The 21843-nt window shown below is 42.0% G+C and overlaps 2 protein-coding genes across 2 annotated transcripts in view; both read left to right on the top strand.

The window, feature by feature from the left end:
- Positions 1 to 10: 10 nt before the first annotated feature.
- LOC308283431 (UNC93-like protein MFSD11) lies at positions 11 to 19690 on the top strand. The gene is made up of 14 exons (XM_080723864.1): positions 11 to 188; positions 1780 to 1925; positions 3469 to 3524; positions 5802 to 5909; positions 6781 to 6860; positions 8344 to 8440; positions 9324 to 9382; positions 9594 to 9762; positions 12090 to 12133; positions 12308 to 12373; positions 13846 to 13971; positions 15697 to 15871; positions 17007 to 17142; positions 19502 to 19690. The coding sequence occupies exons 2-14, from the start codon at positions 1830 to 1832 to the stop codon at positions 19661 to 19663; spliced, it is 1374 nt and encodes a 457-aa protein (XP_080579990.1). The 5' UTR covers positions 11 to 188; positions 1780 to 1829; the 3' UTR covers positions 19664 to 19690.
- A 704-nt stretch (positions 19691 to 20394) lies between these two features.
- LOC308283138 (ataxin-2-like protein) overlaps positions 20395 to 21843 on the top strand; it is a 39911-nt gene continuing 38462 nt past the window's right edge. Inside the window, exon 1 of the mRNA XM_080723519.1 lies at positions 20395 to 20533. The gene's annotated coding sequence lies outside the window, so the exon portion shown is untranslated. The remainder of the gene's footprint in view (positions 20534 to 21843) is intronic.

Below are 21843 nucleotides of genomic sequence, written 5' to 3'. Positions count from 1 at the left end.
CAGTCGAAAGACTACTTCATTCGTTGTCCTACTCTAATCAAAGAGTTGTTTCTTAGCTCTTGAATTATTATCATAACATATGTATTATTTCTTACTCAGCTAAAGTACCATGTTGATGAGGTCGCTATGAGCTGTCAGCCTGTCACAAACTATAGCAGCCACAGGGTTGAACTACATGCAGACAGAAGGTGAGTTTGATTTCATATGATAATAACGCAAACAAACACTGCAATAAATGACTCTTGTGATCAAAGGTCAAACCGTGTACTTCTGGGATTGCTGACAACTTGTGGATGAATTATTTTAGCCTTCTAGTTTACTACTTTGTGTCCAACGCTATGGATAGCCTACTGTACATGCAATACATTGTGTATGGGTATTTGATCTGCTGCTGTTTGGTTTTAGAATGAGGAACTGTCACACACTTTGACATTTATTGTTGTATTTACTCATAGGCTACTACTTTGGCATTAGGCCCTATACTTTATTTAAAATGCTTTTGATCATTGTCTCTGGGTTGGCTTCTATTGTGTTTTCTGATTTTAGTATGTTTGCCTAACGTGTGGCTCTCTCTGAACCCTGTAATGCAGGGGTGAACTTTAGGAAATATAAAAACACCCTAAGGGCCGACTAAATCTAGGCATACGCATTTAAACGACTATTTAACTATCATCAATATTTAATATCAATGTTCTTTTGTCAGGTGTGTGCTCTGAACAAAACACAAATAACTCACATTACCAAAATGTTACCGGATGTGCCAGGTAAAAATGACACTAAAATAGCCTTTCTTTGACCCCTTCACTCGAGACAACAGGGAACAATCCTGACAAATTATACGCTGGGAAAATATTCTTGTTTGGCGGTGCTGACGGGCCGTTTATAAAACAATTTATGGGAATAAAGTCACAGGCCGTATAATATTTGTCCTCGGGCCGCATTTGGCCCCCGGGCCGCACTTTGGGCACCCCTAGCTGTAATGTGTCATGATTGTCTCCACCAGGCCGAAAGGCATGGCTGAGACTGTCTTGCACCCTGTCTGTCCGTCCATGTGTACCTGTGTGGCATCCAGGGAATGTGTTTGTTTAGCTACCAACTAATCTCCGGCACTGCTGGCCCGGTCGCTGCCAAACTGCACACACATTCCCTGAATGCCAATTCAGAACCTCTGCCCCACATTTGTTTTCACATGGGCCTGTTCTAGCGCCACCATGAGGCCGTTTTTTGCAAAACACAATTTATGATAGTACTTCTACAGATTTAGTACAGAAATCACGCAAATCGGTAGACAGTAGCTCTACAGGCTGTCTGATTGTCCATATTCCATCCTCATTGGCCAAGACTGGCTTCCAAAGTTTGCAGGATTGCTCTGTTTTGAACAAAATGCCTCAATTCATGAACACAGCCTGCAATTTTGGTGATATTGTGCACACACACATTCCCACTAGACAGAGGAAGGAAATTAGATATTGTCAAATCAGCCTCATGGTGGCGTGTAAACCTTTGTATGCGCACTGCCTAGAGGCCAAGGAAAAATCATGACCTTGCATTTTTCATATGCCTTCTAGATGTCATCTTTCTCCTGACTGGAAAGCAATTCCTGTTGTTTTAAGACATGTTTATACAAATAAATGGAACTTGGCTAGTGGGCTTGCAATATTTGTGTGAAGCTTGCACCAAAGACACTCACCTAATCACTTATACACCTTTTGCATGATGTGACAATAAACTGGAGTTGATTACTGTATATAAATGTGTGTCTTTTTCTGTTCCATTTAGGAGGAGTAGACACTGATTACACTTGACTTGTTGTCACACTACACGTCATCATGTCTCCAGAGGGGAGATCGCTGTTGAACATCATCATCCTGGGATTTGCCTTCATGTTCATGTTCACTGCTTTTACAACATGTGGCAACATAGAGGTAACAAACTGGATATCATTGATTACACACATCTGATCATATTGATTGCATAGAACCTCTTGATTTAGGCCTGATCATATTGATCAGGACATCATCAGTCAATCCTGATCATATTGATCACACACAACCTCAAGTAATCCTGATTATGTTGATTGCGACCGCCAGGTCGCAGTTACTATGAAAAGCTCCACCGGCTGTCTGTCAGTCTGTCCGTCACGTCACACTTTTGCCCTAGTCATATCTATGCCACCGTTGGCCCTATCAATGCCAAACTTTGCAACACACTCCTTGGATGGCAAATCATCATCCACCCCAAATTTCTCACATGGCCCTCTTCTAGCGCCACCATGAGGCCAAATCAAAACACATTTTTGGACACTGCTCCTACAGATTTTGGCCTAAAATCACACAAAGCTAAAGTCATGTCATGAAGCTGTCCCATTTTGGCTACGATTGCCTTCTAAAGTTTGTGTATGCGATCTGACGGTCGCTTATCTCCCGATTAGGGAGTCTTACTGGTTACATGGAACCTCATATACATACAGTAGAACTGTAGCCTTGGCCGGTCGCGTACCACTTGACTAAAGAGCAGCAACACACACTGTATAGCCTACGGTCTTCCCCCCCCCTACCTGGAAGCACGTCCACACGTGCCAGTCAGTAGCTAGGCTCCACTGACAGTCTGTCTACAATATCCAAGGAACTGACGGAGCACTCCGACAGTACCTATGTGTACCGCTGCCACCAATGTAGCCTCGGCCGGGAGGCGAACCCGGGACCTATGTATCCGATGTCGCGTACGTTACCACTCAACTAAAGAGCCAGGCTTGCTCGCGAGCAGCAACACACACACTGTATAGCCTACAGTTAGGGCTGTCACGATTATGACATTTTTCATGGCGATTAATTGTCACTCAAATAATTGCGATTAATGATTTAATTTAGTTTTTGTCGTTGACAATTACTTTTCTGTTTGGCTTTTAGCCTTTGAAGTCGCACATGGTAGATATGACACATAACCTAAATATGCAAAGAAATTACTGACATATTTGACATCGTTATACTTGCACTTAAATTGATAGTGGAAATAGCCGTTCTACAAGCTCACAACGCATCGCATCGCGACACGTTGTGAGCTTGTAAATCTGCTATTGCCACTTTTTTTATTTTTCATCTTATTTAAACATTTTTCAACATGGAAACGATTATGACAATTATGAAAAAGACATAATCGCGATTAGACGATTATGTAATAATTTGTGACAGCCCTACCTACAGTACCTCTTCATTTAATCCTGATCATATTGTTTACACACAACCTCATCAATCAATCCTTATGGTATTGATTGATTAGAACCTCTTCATTTTGTCCTGATCATATTGATTACATAGAACCTCAGCAATCAAACTATACTGTAATGCCTAATTTCTACTTCGTTTTGCAACGGTGCCAATAACCTACAAGGTCAGCTATTTGCACGTGACACCGTTGTACGAGGAAGTATAAACCAGGCATAACCGTCCATTTTCTTTGTCTTCCCAGCAAACGGTGTTGAAGAGCTTCAACAGCTCAGAGTTCCATGGCAGTGGATACACAAGGTAATTTATGACTACATTGTTGAACGTTTTATATTTTTTTTAATCCGAGGCACCCCGATCTACAAGCACACTACGCCTCGCATCGCGAGGCGTTGTGTGCTTGTAGATCGGCTGTTTTCACTAGTTTTGTGCGACAGTCTTGTATGATGAAGCAGGGCTTTGCTTTACCAAAAGACATAAACATTTGAAACTTGGAGATACGAGGATTCTGCCCGACAGTGACGATATTTTAGTGATTATGTTGCGAGGAAAATGTTGAGATAATAGCCATTTTGGTTAGAACTGACTGAAAATAACTTTGTACTTCAAGTTTAAAATGATACTAAATATTTTTTCAATAGTTAAAGCATTCAATAATTCTAGGCCTAAATAGCTTGTTTCATAGTTCTTTTTTTCTTTTTCTTTTTTGCCATGGAGCAATTGGCAGAGTAAAACTAAATTGATAAAATGGGCTAGTAGTTATTTTTGTCAGGCAACGTTTGTGTGAGATGAGAATCTCCAAAAGAACCATAGCATCCCTATTCTGGGGTGAGCATCCCTTCAAATATAGCCGATCTACATGTTTGTCTATTTTCACCAAAGATGGTCTATGTAGTGTAGAGGGGGAAACAGGAGGGGGACCCCATAAACCCCTGGGGGACTCTGGTCAACTATGGCAGTGGTTCTCAACCTTTTCAGGCCGCAACCCACAAAATAATCATATTTTAACTGGGGACCCCCCACCCTGACGAGCACTAAGAGTTGAGCCATTACATTTTGTAAAACACGGTTCTATTGTGAAAATAGCAGATCTACATGCTCACAACGCCTCGCGTTTGTGAGGCGTTGTGAGCATGTAGATCAGCTATTTTCACAATGTTTGCCTATAATATTTGACAATTTGGCCAATGTTTAATTTGTCATTGTAGAAGTATTAACTCATCCAGTGCCTATCCCGAACTAGTTCGGGATATTCTGGATCAAAAACAATTTTTATTTGCTATTTTACTTACCCCGAGCTGCTTGGAGCAACGTGGGTGGTCCCGGCTCGCTAGCCGCTAGCCAGCAAGCCATTCTACTCTGTCCGACGATATATTCCATTGAAAATGGTTTAAAATAAAGTTTAGACCCCCCCAATGTTCACCCAATGTTCATTGTAGGCGGCGCGACGTATTCCAGGGTGCCTATCCCGAACTAGATCGGGATATTTAATGAAATGAATAAAAATGATAAGAGGCCTTCTGAAGCCTGGCTTGATTTTTGTAGCTACTAGCCGAAAGCTAACAACGTCCCGGCCGGCCGTAATTTGCGAACGCAATCGCCAATCTCCGCCTAATCCAATGAAAGACCGCATCTTTAAAGGCTTATATCTCTTTTTTGTGTTTTAGGGAAGCGGCGCGAGGTTTATTTACGGCGAAATCGCCCAAAAATGATCTTTTAGATGACAAAATGGGAATAGCCATTCTGTTAGCATCTTCATCCGGGACATTTCCATGCCGTGCATGAACGTGAGCACGTCAGGTCCTGGAAGCTGAAGTCCTGGAAGCTAAAGCGCTCGCCTATGAGAGATGCGCTGGCATTCTTTGGCCCCTAGAGGGCGCTGGCACTCAATGAGTTAAAAACTAAAATTCTCACTTTAGAAATGTGCAGATACCCTCTATAGTCTATACATTTATGTTCGTTTGTTTACTGTTCAGTGAAAAAACACATTAAGCTAATTATCTGGGGACCCCCCCAAAATAATTTGGAGACCCCCCCTTAGGGTCCCGAACCCACAGGTTGAGAACCACTGAACTAGATTGAGAACCACTGAACTAGGGCAGTGGTTCTCAATCTTTTGAGAACCACTGGTTCTCCTATTTTAACTGGGGACCACCCCACCCTGACGAGCACTAAGAGAATTTTGTATAATTATGGTTCTATTGTGAAAATAGCAGATCTACATTGCGAGGCGTTGTGAGCATGTAGGATCAGGTATTTTCACAATTTCTGCCTCTAGTATTTGAACATTTGGTCAATGTTTAATTTGTCATTATAGAAGTGTTACAAGTGTTACCCTCTATACACTTAAACGGTATGTTGGTTTGTTTACTGTTGCGTGAGAAAACAATGTTGCACATTAAGTTAATCATCTGGGGACCCACAGAACTAAGGTTTCAATAAATGGATGTTTGTACAAGCGGACTCTTTCCATCTAACTGTCCTGTCCTGTCCTGTCCTGTCCTGTCCTGTCCTGTCCTGTCCTGTCCTGTCCTGTCCTGTCCTGTCCTGTCCTGTCCTGTCCTGTCCTTCTTGTAGCATGTCCATCATCTATGGTGTGTTCTCTGCATCCAACATGATTGCTCCTTCAGTGGTCGCGGTCATAGGACCACAGCTCTCCATGTTCTTTAGTGGACTTTTATACAGGTAACACACACACACACACACACACACACACACGCACACACACACACACACACGCACACACACACACACACACACACACACACACACACACACACACACACACACACACACACACACCGCTTGTCTTTCAGTTAAAGAGGTGGTACCATAATTTTGTACTTTTTTCTGTTTTCTATGTGTCTATGGAGTTAACATTACTCTAATAGACCCCCGGGTGTGCTTATAATGTGCAAATTTGCCTTCACTGTGTATTTTTTGGTTTCTTCCTGCGAGCTGAAAGCCCCCAAGTCAAAAGGCCCGATCAAAAAAACATTGATTTAATGACATCATAAAATCATCCCTCCCCTTTTACCATACACACTGTGGGTATGGCTACCTTCAGCTTGGTCACCACCCACCATGACAACCAGGCATACCTGGTGTTTTTTTTTTTCTTCTTCTTTTTTTTTTTAATGGCACCCCATCTTTACATATCGTCGCTGTCTGGCCAAAACCTCTCAACTTTGTGGCATAAATCAGGGCTATTGAACACCCTTTACATCTGAGTGTTGGTTAAAATAATATTGAACCAATGGAAAGTAGTAAAAAGTGCTTGGGACAAAACCTCCTAACTCACACTTTCTGCCAAACCACCCGATTGGCCCTCTCTTTTTTTTTCTTTTTTCTCATAAATATTTGCTATTGAACACCCATCTGTGTGTTGGTTAAAATAATATTGAACCAATGAAAAGTAGTAAAAAAATCACATGAGCTCATTTTCCCGAAAATGAACATTTTGGAGTTAGGAGGTTTCGGCCCAACAGCAGAGATATACTAGCTGTGCCAGTCTCTCCTAATGACATGTGAATGTTGTTCTTCTCCCCTCCTGCAGTGGCTACATTGCCATGTTCATACATCCTTATACATGGACCTTTTATACAGCCTCTGTACTCGTTGGCGTAGCAGCAGCAGGTAAAATGAAAGTGATGAAATATCACGTTTGTTTGTTTGTTCTCGTATATCAATTCAAATGGTTGAACAATTTGCAAATAAAATGTGAACGAGGTTGCCTACGACCCTTCAAACAAAGTTTGAGAAATAGCATTCTCCTAGCCTAGGGAGGGTCCCTTCACTTTTCAGGGTTTGATCCGGTCGGGAGCGGAAACCACTCTACGTCATGTTGTAGTCCTAGACGGACTACACTTTGGCCGGAACTATTAAACCGGAAACAGTTTTAACCCCAAATATTTCCCCTGCACTCAAGAGCATACTTTTAAGGCCTACCTAATAAAACCCTTGAAGCAGTGTAGTTTTGCTTTTGGAGAATTCGTTTGGTATATGCATCTTTTAGTCCAACTGGTAGCGACTGGCAAGACTACACAAGGCTATTCGAGCATTTTAATTGGGTTTGGGGAAACAAACAGGGGGAACCAACACTTCTTCTGCTTGTGGTTTCCGCCTAGACCGCATCAAATGGCCCGTTGTAAACGATCACCAGGCTTTCCCCCGAGAGGCGTTGTGAGCTTGTAGATCGTCTATTTTCGGCAAAGAGGTTTGGTGTCGAAGAGAAAAAAGTACGGAGTGAAAGGTCAAGTTCATTAGATAAGGTTAAATATCTGAAAACACAAATTGACATGAATCCAAAATACACAGGCGATTGTGCTGTCAAACGATGCAACTATATGGAATCTATGAAAAGGTTGTGGGGGTCCCTGCTTCATCTCTCTCTCAACCAAGGAAGGGGTCCTTGGCCTGAAAACGTTGAAGACCCCTGGTAGTCTACTTGCCAGCCCATAGAGCCCCATTGTGAACCCGGACATATTGAGTACACCAAGGCTTTATGTCATAAATGTTGAGTATGGGTCCCCAGCATGTAGAAACTGCCGGATGCTAACTTGCATATGTTGAGCAATTTTCATAATTTGCATAATTAGCTTTAATTAGCATAATCCCCTATAATAATGGATAATATGTCAAAAACTGATTGGCCGATTTGAACAATATTGGAGTGGTTTTGGGGGTTATTGAGGATGCTGAATCCATTTTCTAAATTCGAAATGGCCGTTTTAAACCGGAAATGGCCTTATACCAACTTAAAGTGGGGTGATTTTGATACTTTTTTATGTTGTATATGGCAATTTCCGGTTTAAAACGGCCATTTTGAATTTAGAAAATGTCAGAAATGGATTCAGCATTCTCAATAACCCCCAAAACCACTCCAATATTGTTCAAATCAGCCAATCAGTTTTTGACATATTATCCATTATTATGGAGGATTATGCTAAACAAATCGAATTAGGCAAATTATGAAAATTGCTCAACATATGCAAGTTAGCATCCGGCAGTTTCTAAATGCTGGGAACCCATACTCCACATTTCTAACATAAAACCTTGGTGTACTCAATATGCCAGGGTTCAGATTCTGTCCTCTGATCTATGTGATCTATACTTCCAGTGTTGTGGACGGCCCAGGGCTATGTGCTGGCCGTCAACTCCAGTGATACGACCATCGGCAGGAACAGTGGCATATTCTGGGCCTTGCTGCAGTTCAGGTGACTCTTGTTTACTTGGCGTCATTAGCTGCGTATCCATAACGCTTTTTTTGAAAATAGGAAGCGAATCATCATTAAATCGAAAAAGAAAATGTGCATTTTGCCTGTTTTTCCATTCAATGATAAAATGTGATTCTTAGACTAAAACGTCAGGGAGGGACTGGTGGAGAAGAGAGTAATTTTATGTTTGGTTGCTCTCAGGTGTTGGGTGCTGAAAATAGACGATCTACAAGCTCACAACGCGTCGACGCTTTGTGAGCTTGTAGATCTGCTATTTTCAGCACGCAACCAAGTGTAAAATCGGTCATTACGATGCCATCAAGGCCTGCCAAAACACATTTTAGTTGACTAAATCAACAGTAGATTTAGTCGCCTAAAAACGCAATGATATTTAATCGACTAAAATTTGACTAAAACTAAAACTTTTCAGGTGACTAAATTATTACTAAAACTAATGGCATTTTATTCAAAAGACTATGACTAAAACTAAATCAAAAACAACATTGGCATACCTCCCCTGCCTCTCCGAGAACAGCGGAGGGCTGCGGTGTGTGCGCGCGCGCTCACCGCTCACTGTGTTTCAGACACCCTCCTCAACTAGAACAGAGTAGGCTGACCTGTTTCCATTGCACTGATGCGTGTTTCGTTTTTTCGATAAAGCCCCAAAATCCACCTCTAAGCGCAAAAATGTTTTTGCGAAAAATGAAAGTTTTTGCAAAATTTGAAATGTTTCCACAAAATGATGTATGCGGAAAAGCCTTGATGCGCAAAAAAAGAAAAAAACAGCTTTATGAAAATGCCGCTATTGACTAGCTGTGTTTTGTGCACAGCCGTGTGTTTGTGTGTAAATACTCTTTGAACATGTCCATGTCTCTCTTTGCAGCTTGTTCTTTGGAAACCTCTATATATATTTTGCATGGCACCATCAAACTCACATAACAGGTACTGTATTTTAGATGTTTCTTTTTTTAATCACAGTTTTTACATGGAACGGATGGAGAAGATTACTTTATTGTCGGTGTATGCAAAGTAATTAAAATTCATGTTTTTGCGTATCTCGAGGGAGGGAGGTTTTTTTCTCATTTACTGCCACTTTTTAACGTGGGCACATGCGTGTCCATCGTGTGTGTGTGTCCGCGTGTGCGTGTGTCAGACAAAGCACGCCAGACGGTGTTCATCTCGCTCACGGTCATCAGCCTGGTGGGCTGCTTCCTGTTCTTCCTCATCAGGAAGCAGGACCCTGACCCCACGTCGTCCTCGGAGACGACGTCTGGACCGGGCCTCCTGGTGGACTCGTCGTCAGAGAGTTCCTCCACAGAGCAGTAAGTAAAAGCCCCAGGGGCGTCACAAGGGGGGGAAAAGTGGGACTGAGATACTAGGGCCCAAGATGGAGGGGCCTTCAGTATTTTATACTTTAGCTATTGAAAAATAGCAGATATACAAGCTCACAGCGTGGCACTGAGTGCCGCGCTGTGAGCTTGTATATCTGCTATTTTTGAAAAGTCGTGAAAATGTGCGCAAATGTATTTTTTAAGCGAACTTTTGTAACTCAAATTTTGATTCTGGGGGTGTCCCTGGAACTAAATATTTTGAGATGAGGGTCCGTGGGACTGAGTTGCCCAAGTATTTAGAAAAGCTAGTGAAAGCTATTGAAAAATACCAGATTTACAAGCTCACAGTGCGGCTACGAGTGCTGCGCTGCGAGATTGTAGACCTGCTATTTTTGAAAAGTCGTGAAAATGTGTGCAAATCTTCCAATACATGTATTTTTTAAGCAAACATTTGTAACTCAAATGTTGCTTCTGACTGGGGGGTCCCTAGAGCTAAATATTTTGAGATGGGGGTCCGTGGCCAAATACATATCATTTTGGGGGTCCTTCACATGAAAAAGTTTGAGCACCACTGACATAGAAACATAGGTTTTTAAAAAAAAAAACCTTGGAAGGATTTGAAATATTCAAAAACTTGCACAAATGTAAAAATTTTCAAAAATAGCAGATCTACAAGCTTGCAGCGCGGCACTCGGTGCCGCACTGTGAGCTTGTATATCTGCTATCTTTCAATAGTTAAAGCACATGGGGGGCCCACAGTGAATCCTTGTACCCAGGGCCCAGAATTTGGTGTGACACCCCTGATTGTACACTGGTTGCATGCTGAAAACAGCAGATCTACAAGCTGTGAGCTTGTGGGGCCCCGACCTTGAAATTACCCGAGGACCCGAGAGACCCGTACCGGGTTCGGTCAGTGTTTTATCATAATCACTAGTAGCCGGGTTGGAAACGGTCGCATTTCCCTCGGAACACTTCGGAACACGGGACTGTAATCATCATGTGTATAACCCGAGCGGACCCAGGACCTGCACTGTGTGTGTGACGTGTGTCTTTTCTGCTTTTTATGCAAACTGTAAAGCAAGCAATCAATCAATGTGTGTGTGTGCGCTGGCGTGCGCTGCTGCGCTATGATCAGGATACGGAACGAACTGGAGTTGTGTTTAACGTGTGTGCTGTGCTGTGTTTAGGCTGACCTAGGATCAGATTCAGGTCCGTTATTAGCCGCGAGGCAGCGACATGAAGAATGGCTGTAACTGTGAGATGATAATGCTGGTCTAAGATCAGATTTACTGCGGGGGAAAAAGAGCTTGGTGCGTGCGTAATGCATGCGTGTGCGTGATGCGTAGCAGCTTCTCCTGCTGTCGCCCGTCAGGCTGATGAGAAAGCACTCGCCTACAAGTTAAACCATGACAAACAAACCGAAAATGACTTGCCTCTGTTGATAGAAAATAGCCTAAAAGTATTCCTTTATCCCTTGCATTTGTTTCGATGTTAATATTAGATTCCTCCTTGGCACAAGTTCACGCCGCACAGCTGCCGTGAGTGAGGGATCTCGGTACATGAAAGGGGATTTAATGGTCGGGTCTCTCGGAACCTTGGAAATAAAAGGATTTCGGGACAACATGTCACGGGTTTCGTTCTGTAAAAAAAGAAAGAAAGTCGGAACGGGACGGAATCGGACGCGACCTTACGGGGCCACTCGGGTTTGGTTTTGTAATTTGATTATTATTTCGGAACCGGTCTAGTTTCTATTTGTTGACGAAATTGTCAACATATTTAGTCTTAGTTTTAAATGGTAAATGGTGCTTTTATATAGCGCCTCTATCCAAGGCGCTTTAGATAGATTGTGCATTACATTCACCCATTCACACACACATTCACACACCGATGGCGGAGGAAACCATGCAAGGCACCAACCTGCTCACCGGGAGCAACTAGGGGTTTTAGTCATCATGTCAGGGATTTGATTTAGTTTTAGTCAGTAAAAAAGGCATTTAGTTTGATGAAAATCTCATGAGATATAGTCAACTAAAACCTTTCAGATGACTAATATATGACTAAAACTAAACAAACTTTTATTCAGAAGACTATGACTAATTTTGCTGTACAAATCAACACTGTAGGGAGACATGGTAGAATGATATTTCATATTTTTCACTTATCCAAACCAAATTTCGACCATAGAAACTCAAAGATGCTGGCAGCGCAAAATAAATGTTTTGTTTTATTTTTATCTAAAGAAACAAGAAGACCTGTGATTCTCACAGTGCTACCCATTCTGTCTATTTCTTCTAAACATTTCCTCCTCATCTTTGCAGAACACCCAGTGCAGGCACGTGTGCCAAGGCTAAGGATGCTTTTGGTGAGTTCAGCCCGCATTGACCATGCTCACACCGCGGCCATCTTGGATTGTGTCTCCACATCGAGTGGCAACACATCTGCACTTGCATTACAAACCATTGTAAACAATGGTCTCAAAAATATGAGTTCTGTTCTGTACTTTTTAATCAATCTCCCTCTCTCAATCTCGTTGCAGTCAAAGCCTGTAAACTGTTGGTCACCAAAGAGATGCTACTGCTCAGCGTCACTATAGCGTACGCAGGTTGGTCCACATAAACATGAACCCTAATAGAGCTTTGCAGCGGTGGTTTACTGGTGCCACTAAAAATCTCCCATTCATTTTCCCCATAGACTTTTACAAAAATATTTATAACAATTATGTTAAGCCTAGAACCAAGCCATCCAGGCAGGGTCTCAGTGAATCATGACGATAAAACCTTTGATCCTATATAAAAACATATCTTGATATTTAATTATTTGATAAATACCCTTTGTTTAGCGATTTTGGTCATGGTCATGATTCACTGCCATCCTAGATGGCTTGGTTCTAGGCTTAAAATAATTGTTATAAATATTTTTGTGAAAGTTTATGAGGAAATGATTTTTAGTGGCACCAGTAAACCATGCTCTATGGTCTTGGATATTTCATTATAGTGTCATTCTGTGATTTCTTCAACTGGTTGCGCTGGATGTGGAGCAGCAGGAAACTAGCTTTAGCTTTAGAACGATACTAATATCATATTTCTACATATTCATTTTTTTATGAAACGCTGCAGCCGTGTGCCGCCTCTTTTCGTGCTTTTTCCCGAATCACAGATTAGGACTTTGCGGAGTGTGTGGATTTGGGACCTTTGCTCGCTCTTCCACTGAGCAGAAATTATATGTTCGCCGGGACCCAAACTAGTTAAAAAAAGAAGATCTACAAGCTGTGTCGCTTCGTGCAGCGTTGTGAGCTTATAGATCGTCTGTTTTCACCACTTTTTGAACGTTTGTCTTCAAACGTATGGAATTTATTTGTTTATTTTTCTTTCTGTGATTTCGTCATGATATTACTGGAAAAAAAATATTGAATTTGTTTTTTTTTTAATTCATGAGAAAACTAAGCTTTTTTTTGGATTGTTTGAAAATGTATTGAAATAATAATTAAAAACAAAATGCTTGAAATCACTGCTTAAGAATGACACTACCTAAACATCGTAATATGCCTAAATATTGTGTTTAGGGCTGTCACGATTATAACATTTTACATGACGATTCATTGTGACTCAAATAATTGCGATTAACGATTTAATTGTCGTTGACAATTACATTTCTGTTTGGCTTGTAGGCTTTGAAGTTGCACATGGCAGATATGACACATAACCTAAAATACACAAAGAAAATACTGACATATTTGACAACTTTATACTTAAAAAATAACAATTATAGTGGAAATAGCCGATCTACCAGCTCACAACGCGTCGCATCGCGTTGAGCTTGTAGATCTGCTATTTGCACTACTTTTTGAAAGTGAATGAAACTATAGGAACATTTCTCAACATGGAAACGATTATGGCGATTATGCAAAATAATTGCGATTACCTGAAAAAATTACGATTAGACGATTATGTAATAATTGTGACAGCCCTACTTGTGTTCATTATTTATTACCTGTTACCTATCCACTTTGTGCCTTGTGGCACATAAGGCCTTGTTCATTATTTATGAAACACATAAATCTCTTCCGCGGAGCAGGTCTGGAGCTGACCTTTTACAGTGGGGTGTACGGGACGTGCATCGGCGCCATGACGCAGTTTGGCCAAGACGCCAAGAGCCTCATCGGCCTCTCTGGCATTTTCATTGGCTTAGGAGAGATCTTGGGTGAGTCTTCATAACCCGTGGTAGAAGGAGTGCTTAATTATATCGTCGTTGTCGGGTGGAAACCATGTATGTCCAAAACCGTTTGTTTTGTATTTATCATTTTAAAAATGATTTAAACTAGTGAAAACAGCCGATCTACAAGCACACAACGCCTCGCACCGCGAGGCGTTGTGGATCGCTTGTAGATCGGCTTGTAGATCGGCTGTTTTCACTACTTTTGTGCGACGGCCTTGTGTGATGAAGCAGGGCTTAACTTGGAGACACGAGGCTTCCACCCGATAACGATGATATACTGTATGTATAGCACTAGGCTTTTTATAAGCCTATATAAAGAATTACAAAAGGTACAAATATTGGCATGATGAACATCCATGTACTGTATATACTTACAGTACCAAAGCAAAAGTACTCAACTCTTTTTTGTAATGGCCGATCTCCAAGCGTCACACCGTGGCGAGTTGTGTGCTTGAAAATTGGCTGTCATCAAATAAGGCATACATTGTTAATGTAATATAATATAATATAATTGAGTTGAAGCATAGGCTTATTAAAAATGGAAACAAGAGTGATATTGACTTATTATTATGCAGTTTTTTGAATAATGCTTAAGTTTTCACTTTTGCAACACGTCAAATATGTATGCGATAACGTCTTGCTGTGCGGTCATTATGGCTTACTGTATATGGACACAACGGGCTGATAATTCCCCGAGGCGTCAGCCAAGGGGAATTATCAGCCTGAAGTGTCCATATAAGCCATAATGACCAAGCAGCAAGGCATTATAGCACTTATTACCCGGCTAATAAATACAATTAATAATTTGACGCAAAACTAAAAACAAAACAAAGTATTTCCTTGTTTACAGACGGCTGAAAGTGCGTCGCCCCCAGCGCAACACGCTCGCCTTGGGAAAACAAGGAAGTGCTGATCAAATAGAATCCATTTTCTGTTACTGCGTCGTCTATTTCTCGCCTCAAATGTTTTTTAAAACATTCTTGAGAGCAACGTTTAGTTGTAAATGTCGCTATGTGTTTGTTTACATGGCTGACATGTTGCATAAGGCACTAAATCCACGCAGTGCAGCCTGAATGCAGCAGGTGTCCTGAGCCGTTGAGGCAGCGGTGAATTATAGCGGTCATTATACGCCTATTAATTCACAGCTGATTTCTGCGCTCGACCAATCAGAATCAAGCATTCAACCAAGCCGGGTAATAATGAATATGAAATGTGTACGGTAATATCGTATCAATATCGAAATATTTGGCATGGATATCGAGATATGAAATTTGGTCCCTATCGTGCAGCCCTACTCTTAACCCCCGATTGCTCCCGATGAGCAGGTTGTATGAATGTGTGTGTGAATGAGTCAATGTAATGCAACAATCTATGTAAAGCGTGTTGGAATAAAAAGCGCTATATAAATGCACCATTTACCATTTCGTCGTTATCGGGTGGAAACCTCGCATCTCCAAGTTTAAAATGTATACGTTCTTTTCGCAAAGTAGAGCCCTGTTTCATCACACAAGGCCGTCGCACAAAAGTAGTGAAAACAGCCGATCTACAAGCACACTGTGCTTGTAGATCGGCTGTTTTCACTAGTTTAAATCATTTTTAAAATGATAAATGCAAAACGAAGGGTTTTGGACATATAAGGTTTCCACCCGACAACGACGATTTGTTTTCTGTGTGGGGGTCGGGTTGGGTTGCTTTTCTCGGCGTGGCCAGGAGGGGGCGTGTTCGGGATGCTGAACGTGTGCAACCGGTTGGGGAGGAACCCCGTGGTGCTGCTGGGCCTCGTCACGCACTTCCTGGCCTTCTACCTGATCTTCCTCAACATCGCCAGCGACGCTCCCATCGCCCCCGAGGAGGGGACCTCACTGCAGGCCTACATCACCCCCAGGTAAGGACCCTCCCTCCCTCCCTCCCTCCCCCAGGGGTGTCAAAATTATTACATAATCGTCTAATCGCAATGATTTGAGGTAATCGCAACTTTTTTGCATATAATCGTCATAATCGTTTCCATGTTGAGAAATGTTAATATAGTTTCAAACTCTTTCAAAAAGTAATGGAAATGGCAGATCTACAAGCTCACAACGTGTCGCGATGCGGCGCGTTGTGAGCTTGTAGATCGGCTATTTCCACGATCAATGTTTGTTTTTAAGTATAAGGTTGTCAAATACGTCAGTCATTTCTTTGTATATTTAGGTTATGTGTCATTTCTTTGTATATTTTAGGTTATGTGTCATATCTGCCATGTGCAACTTCAAAGCCTACAAGCCAAACAGAAATGTAATTGTCAACGACAACAATGAAATCATTAATCGCAATTATTTGAGTGACAATTAATCATAGCGTGACAGCGTGAATCTACAAGCTCGCGAGCTTGTAGATTCTTTTTTCTCCTTGTCTGTTAAGGACAAGGAGGAGTTTTTGGAGCTGTGTTTCATAGAGAAATTTAAATACAGTACGAAAGAAAGAAAGAAAGAAAGAAAGAAAGAAAGAAAGAAAGAAAGAAAGAGGACAAAGGGGGTTACAGTCAGTGGTGGAAAAAGTACTCAAACTTTTTACTTAAAGAAAAGTTTCAATACTGTTAAAAGTAGAAGTCCCATACTCAAAAAAATATACATACAAAAAAAAGAATAATAAAAGTTCTAAAAGTGTGTGTGTGTGTGTGTATGGGGACTAAACGCATGTTCACACAGTCACCTGCAGGGGACTTCTGACAGTGTGGCATGTGGGGACAAAATAGTAGGTCCCCACAACGGTTAGGGTTAAGGTTAGGGGTTAGGTTTAGGGATAGAGGTTAGGGTAAGGCCACAGGACTTGCATAAAAATGAATGGAAGTCTATGTAATGTCCCCACAAGTGATGTAAATATATATAGCGTGTGTGTGTGTGTGTGTGTGTGTGTGTGTGTGTGTGTGTGTGTGTGTGTGTGTGTGTGTGTGTGTGTGTGTGTGTGTGTGTGTGTGTGTGTGTGTGTGTGTGTGTGTGTGTGTGTGTGTGTGTGTGTGTGTGTGTGTGTGTGTGTATCAGTGTACCGGTGGCGTTGCTGTGCAGCTTCCTGTTGGGTCTTGGAGACAGCTGTTTCAACACACAGCTGTTCAGCATCATCGGCTTTGTGTGGCGAGAGGAAAGCGCTCCGGCCTTCGCCTGCTTCTATTTCATTCAGGTACGACATACAGTATAGGGCAGGGGTCTTCAATGTTTTCAGGCCAAGGACCCCTTAGTTGAGAGAGAGATGGAGCAGGGACCCCCACAAGCGGCGACAGCCTCTTCATAGATTCCATATCGTTTCATTGTTTGACAGCTCAATCATCAGTGTATTTTGGATTCATGTCAATTTGTGTTTTCAGATATTTAACCACTTGAACCGTCAATACTTTAAAAAATACTTGACCTTTCACTCTGTACTGAGTCTGCTCTTTTCTCCCTCTACACCAAAGCTCTTTGCTGCTGCGAGGCGTTGTGAGCTTGTAGATCAGCTATTTTTGGCTAAAGTTCTCAGGATATGGATGCTATAGGGGTCAAGTGGTTCATATAAAAAAGGAGAAAAAAGTTTCTATCACACAAAGATTTGGAAGTCCCCCTGTAGTAACTCTGAGGACCCCCAACAGGGGGACCCAGACCCCATGTTGGAGACCCCTGGTATAGGGCTTGACGGTATCTGGGAACAGCGAGTGCCTGGGAACTCAGGGCACCGTTTATTTTCAGAAAACTTGCCTGCTCCGGAAGCAAAAGGATCCAAACGAAGCCTGGTTCACCCCGGTTATCCTGTCGCCGATCTGACGTGAAACGGTGAAATGGGGCTCATTTAAACCCTCTAATTTAGACCTGGGCATTGTGCGGCCCGGGGGCCGTATGCCACCCTTTGGTTCACTCTGACCGGCCCTTGTAGGGTTAATGGGAAATTACAAAATAAACATTTTCTAATTTTACCTCATGCATGGACTAAAGCTGCATTTCTTATATTTTTATTTTATTTGCATTCATGTACATATGGAGGCAATGCGTACATCAGCACGTGTGCGTGATCATTGGATGTTGTCACACGTCAAGACGACCTGTATTATATTCCCTTACCCATCAAAATGGCTAAAGTGGCTAAAAAAGAAAAGTCGATGCCGAATGCCGGGTTTTCAAAAATGTTTTTACTGCTAAGTATTTATTCGGAGGTAAAGCCGTGTGTTTAGTTTGCGGGGAGCACATCTTGCAGGGAGCACTGCCTTTTGGCCCGGCCCTCCACAACATTTTCTGTTGTTCATGTGGCCCCTTGGAAAAAAATAATAACATATTTTTGTTTTTTCCACTCTATGAAATCTCTTTGCCAAAAAATAGGCGATTTACAAGCTCAAAACGCGTCGCAACAGTCGAGCTGTCGCCAACTGGAAATGATGCGGTATTAGAGCACAGGAGAGGTGTTTGCTGAAGAGCTTGAGAAACCCCTGTTTCTGAACAAAGCAGTCAATAGCAATGCTTACTATCAAAATATACAACTTCAACTTTTCAACTAAAAGTATTGTGATTTAACCAAGTAAGATCACTTACAGCACAATCATTTGATTCGATTGTGATGACACCAATTAACTTGCCCTATTTCTTCTAGATATTAATAAATTATTGGATGGATGGATGGATGGATGGATGGATGGATGGATGGATGGATGGATGGATGGATGGATGGATGGATGGATGGATGGATGGATGGATGGATGGATGGATGGATGGATGGATGGATGGATGGATGGATGGATGGATGGATGGATGGATAGATAGATAGATAGATAGATGGATGGATGGATGGATAGATAGATAGATAGATAGATAGATAGATAGATAGATAGATAGATAGATAGATAGATAGATAGATAGATAGATAGATAGATAGATAGATAGATAGATAGATAGATAGATAGATAGATAGATAGATACCTTTATTATCTATCTATCTATCTATCTATCGGATGGATGGATAGATCTCTCACATGGCCCTCTTCTTCTGCCACCATGAGGCCGATTCTTGCAAAACAATTTTTTTGACATTGCTCCTACAGATTTTGCAAAGTGGTACACAGTATCTCTAAAGTCATGTCATCAACATGGATCTGTCCCATTTCCCATATTCCCTCCTGCTTGGCTACCATTGCCTTCTAAAGTTTGTGTATGCGACGTGACGGTGGCTTATCTCCCGATTAGGGAGTCTTAGGCCGCAATCACATATATGCGTGCGACATTTTCTCCGTCTCGTTTGAGAATGAGGGGAGGAGGGGGGGTCCAATTCATTCTCTATGTAAGTCACGTGGTTTCATGTCGTTGCCGTGTCTCTTGCTCAACCGAAGGCTGTCTTTTGGCCAAGAGATTTGCAAGGGACAAAAAAAACATGTGACCTCCATTGAGAATGAATTGGATCCCCCTCCTTCCCTCATTCTCAGACGATACAGACGCGATAGCTGTCGCAAATGTCTGGACGGAGCCGTACTGGTAACATAGTGTTTGTGTTTCTCCCCCCCTCCCCTCCCACACACTCACAGTCCATCATGGCGGCGCTGGCGTTCGGCTACAGCAACTACCTGCTGCTCCACTGGCAGCTGCTCATCCTGGTGCTGGTGGGCTTCATGGGCTCCCTGTCCTTCTTCCTGGCTGAGTGGACGGTGGAGGCCGCGAGGAGGGACTCGGACTACCACAGCATCTGACCTGGTGGAGGCTGCAAGGAGGGACTCGGACTACCACAGCATCTGACCTGGTGGAGGCCGCAAGGAGGGGTGTCGCACCAAATTCACCCTTTGTCAAGTCCCACCCATTGTCCCACCCCTCTTCACACACATTGGTTGCTGTGTCTTGGTGGGACACTCGTGGGACACTCCATCCACTAATTCAGTTGCTTCGTATTGTTATTCTGTGTGTTCAATTCTAATTTCTAACTTGGTTTCAGTAAAATGGAGCTGCTCAGTGGCAGTATATTGAGTCATCAAGTTTTTTAAATGTTTTTTATTTCTCCAAAAATTATGTTTTAGCAAATTCAACATAAAAAAGGTGGAACCAGGGTGGGACAAGGCATAAAGAGCCTGCTGGTTGGTCAGTCAGGGACCAACCAGAAGGCTAACAAAGGGTGAATTCTGGGCCCCGGGTACAAGGATTCACTGGTGGGCCCCCCATGAATGTTCTTCATAGCGGTTTTGTGCTTTAACTACTGAAAAATAGCAGATAATACAAGCTTGCAGTGCGGCACCGAGTGCCGCACTGCAAGCTTGCAGATCTGCTAATTTCTTCTTTTTCTTTTTTTTTTTAACTATGTTTCTATGTTAGTGGAGCTCAAACTTTTTTATGTGAAGGAGCCCCAAAATTATATGTATTTGGAGAACGGATTTGGGGACAAATGTCACGGGTTACGGTCTGTAAAAAAAGAAAGAAAGTCGGAAAGGGGCGGAATCGGACGAGACCGTTACGGGGCCCCTCGGTTTTGGTTTTGTAATTTGATTATTATTTTTTGAACAGGTCGGAATCGGGAAAAAAAAAGATTTGGACCCGTGAAGATCTCTACTCTGAGCCCCTAGTTGCTCCAGGTGAGCAGGTTGGTGCCTTGCATGGTTTCCTCTGCCATTGGTGTATGAATGTATGTGTGAATGGATGAATGTAATGCTCAATTTCTGTAATAAAGCGCCTTGGTTAAAGGCGCTATATAAATGCACCATTTACCATTCATGATCGATTCATAGATTAATCGCGAAACGAACATGGACGATTATGAATCAAATCACTTTATTTTTTATATATATTCCAATACATGTTTTGTATGTTGAAAAGAAAGCTGCTTAATGTACAGTATTTTTGTTTGATTTTGGATGGTTAACAGAAGTATTGAGTTATAATTTATGTTGTATTTTTTTACTACAACAACTCCCTTCCATTTGTTTATATTATCAATGAAATATAATGGAAGTAAATTAATCTGTTTTCATTAGAAAGCACTTAGTTTTTTTGTCACACAGTGAGATGGAATGGAATCGAGATGCATCGGTAATCGATTTATAATCGAATCGTAGCCCTCTGAATCGGAAACTAATTGAATCGTCGGGTACCTGGCGATTTACAACCCTAGTGGCCAGTGATTCTCAAGCCGTTTCCTTTTTTTATTTCAAGGATATGCATTCTTTGGCCGGGTTTGCAAATTATGGCACATGCCTTGTGCTTTACTTAGTGGGGGGCAAAGCACCGTCCAATTCATTCCCTATGGCAGTGTTTCTCAACCTTTTTTCTGCATGGGCACACTTTTCATGTCCCAAGAATCCATGGGCACACCAACATAATACGGGGGTGTAAATATCGTCACTGTCGGGAAGAAACCTTGTATCTCCAAGTTTCAAATTTGTACGTTTCTTCACAAAGTAAAGCCCTGCTTCATCATACAAGGCTGTCGCACAACAGTAGTGTAAACAGCAGATCTTGTAGATCGGCTGTTTTCACTAGTTTAAATCATTTTTATAATAATAAATACAATACTGGCTTTCAAGCAGTTTCAAGAGGCACACTTGACCCTTCTCAGGGGCACACCAAAGGTCCCCAGGCACAGTGGTTGAGAAACACTGGTCTATGGAAGTCACATATTTTGACGAGGCAAGCTTGCTCTAAGCTTTCCATAAGGTTGTCCTTAAAGGACAACTTTGTTTTTTTACAGCAAGGGTTCATATTTTAGATTGTAATTAGGGAAAAGTAGAGGTGAGTGTTAAAATGTTTGCATTTGCTTCGTTCTATTGTTTTATCGCGTTTGCCGTGCTAAAATGTGGGGCATGCGTATGCATGGGGGCATGCGTACAAGTGGCTAAATGTCTTTTTAGACGCAATAAGCCAGCAGTTTCTTTATTGCTATTTACAG

This window comes from Nannobrachium achirus, assembly GCF_963921795.1.
Source record: "Nannobrachium achirus genome assembly, chromosome: 4".
Taxonomy (NCBI): Eukaryota; Metazoa; Chordata; class Actinopteri; order Myctophiformes; family Myctophidae; genus Nannobrachium; species Nannobrachium achirus.
The sequence above is the reverse complement of the archived record's forward strand: the minus strand, read 5'-3'. Positions and strand labels throughout refer to the sequence as shown.

Bases quoted from the DNA above. Each gene is read 5' to 3' on its own strand.
- LOC308283431 (XM_080723864.1), top strand. From the start codon at position 1,830: ATGTCTCCAGAGGGGAGATCGCTGTTGAACATCATCATCCTGGGATTT. The intron at 3,525-5,801 runs GTAATTTATGAC...TCCTTCTTGTAG, and splicing joins CATGGCAGTGGATACACAAG to CATGTCCATCATCTATGGTG. The intron at 13,972-15,696 runs GTGAGTCTTCAT...CGGCGTGGCCAG, and splicing joins TGGCTTAGGAGAGATCTTGG to GAGGGGGCGTGTTCGGGATG.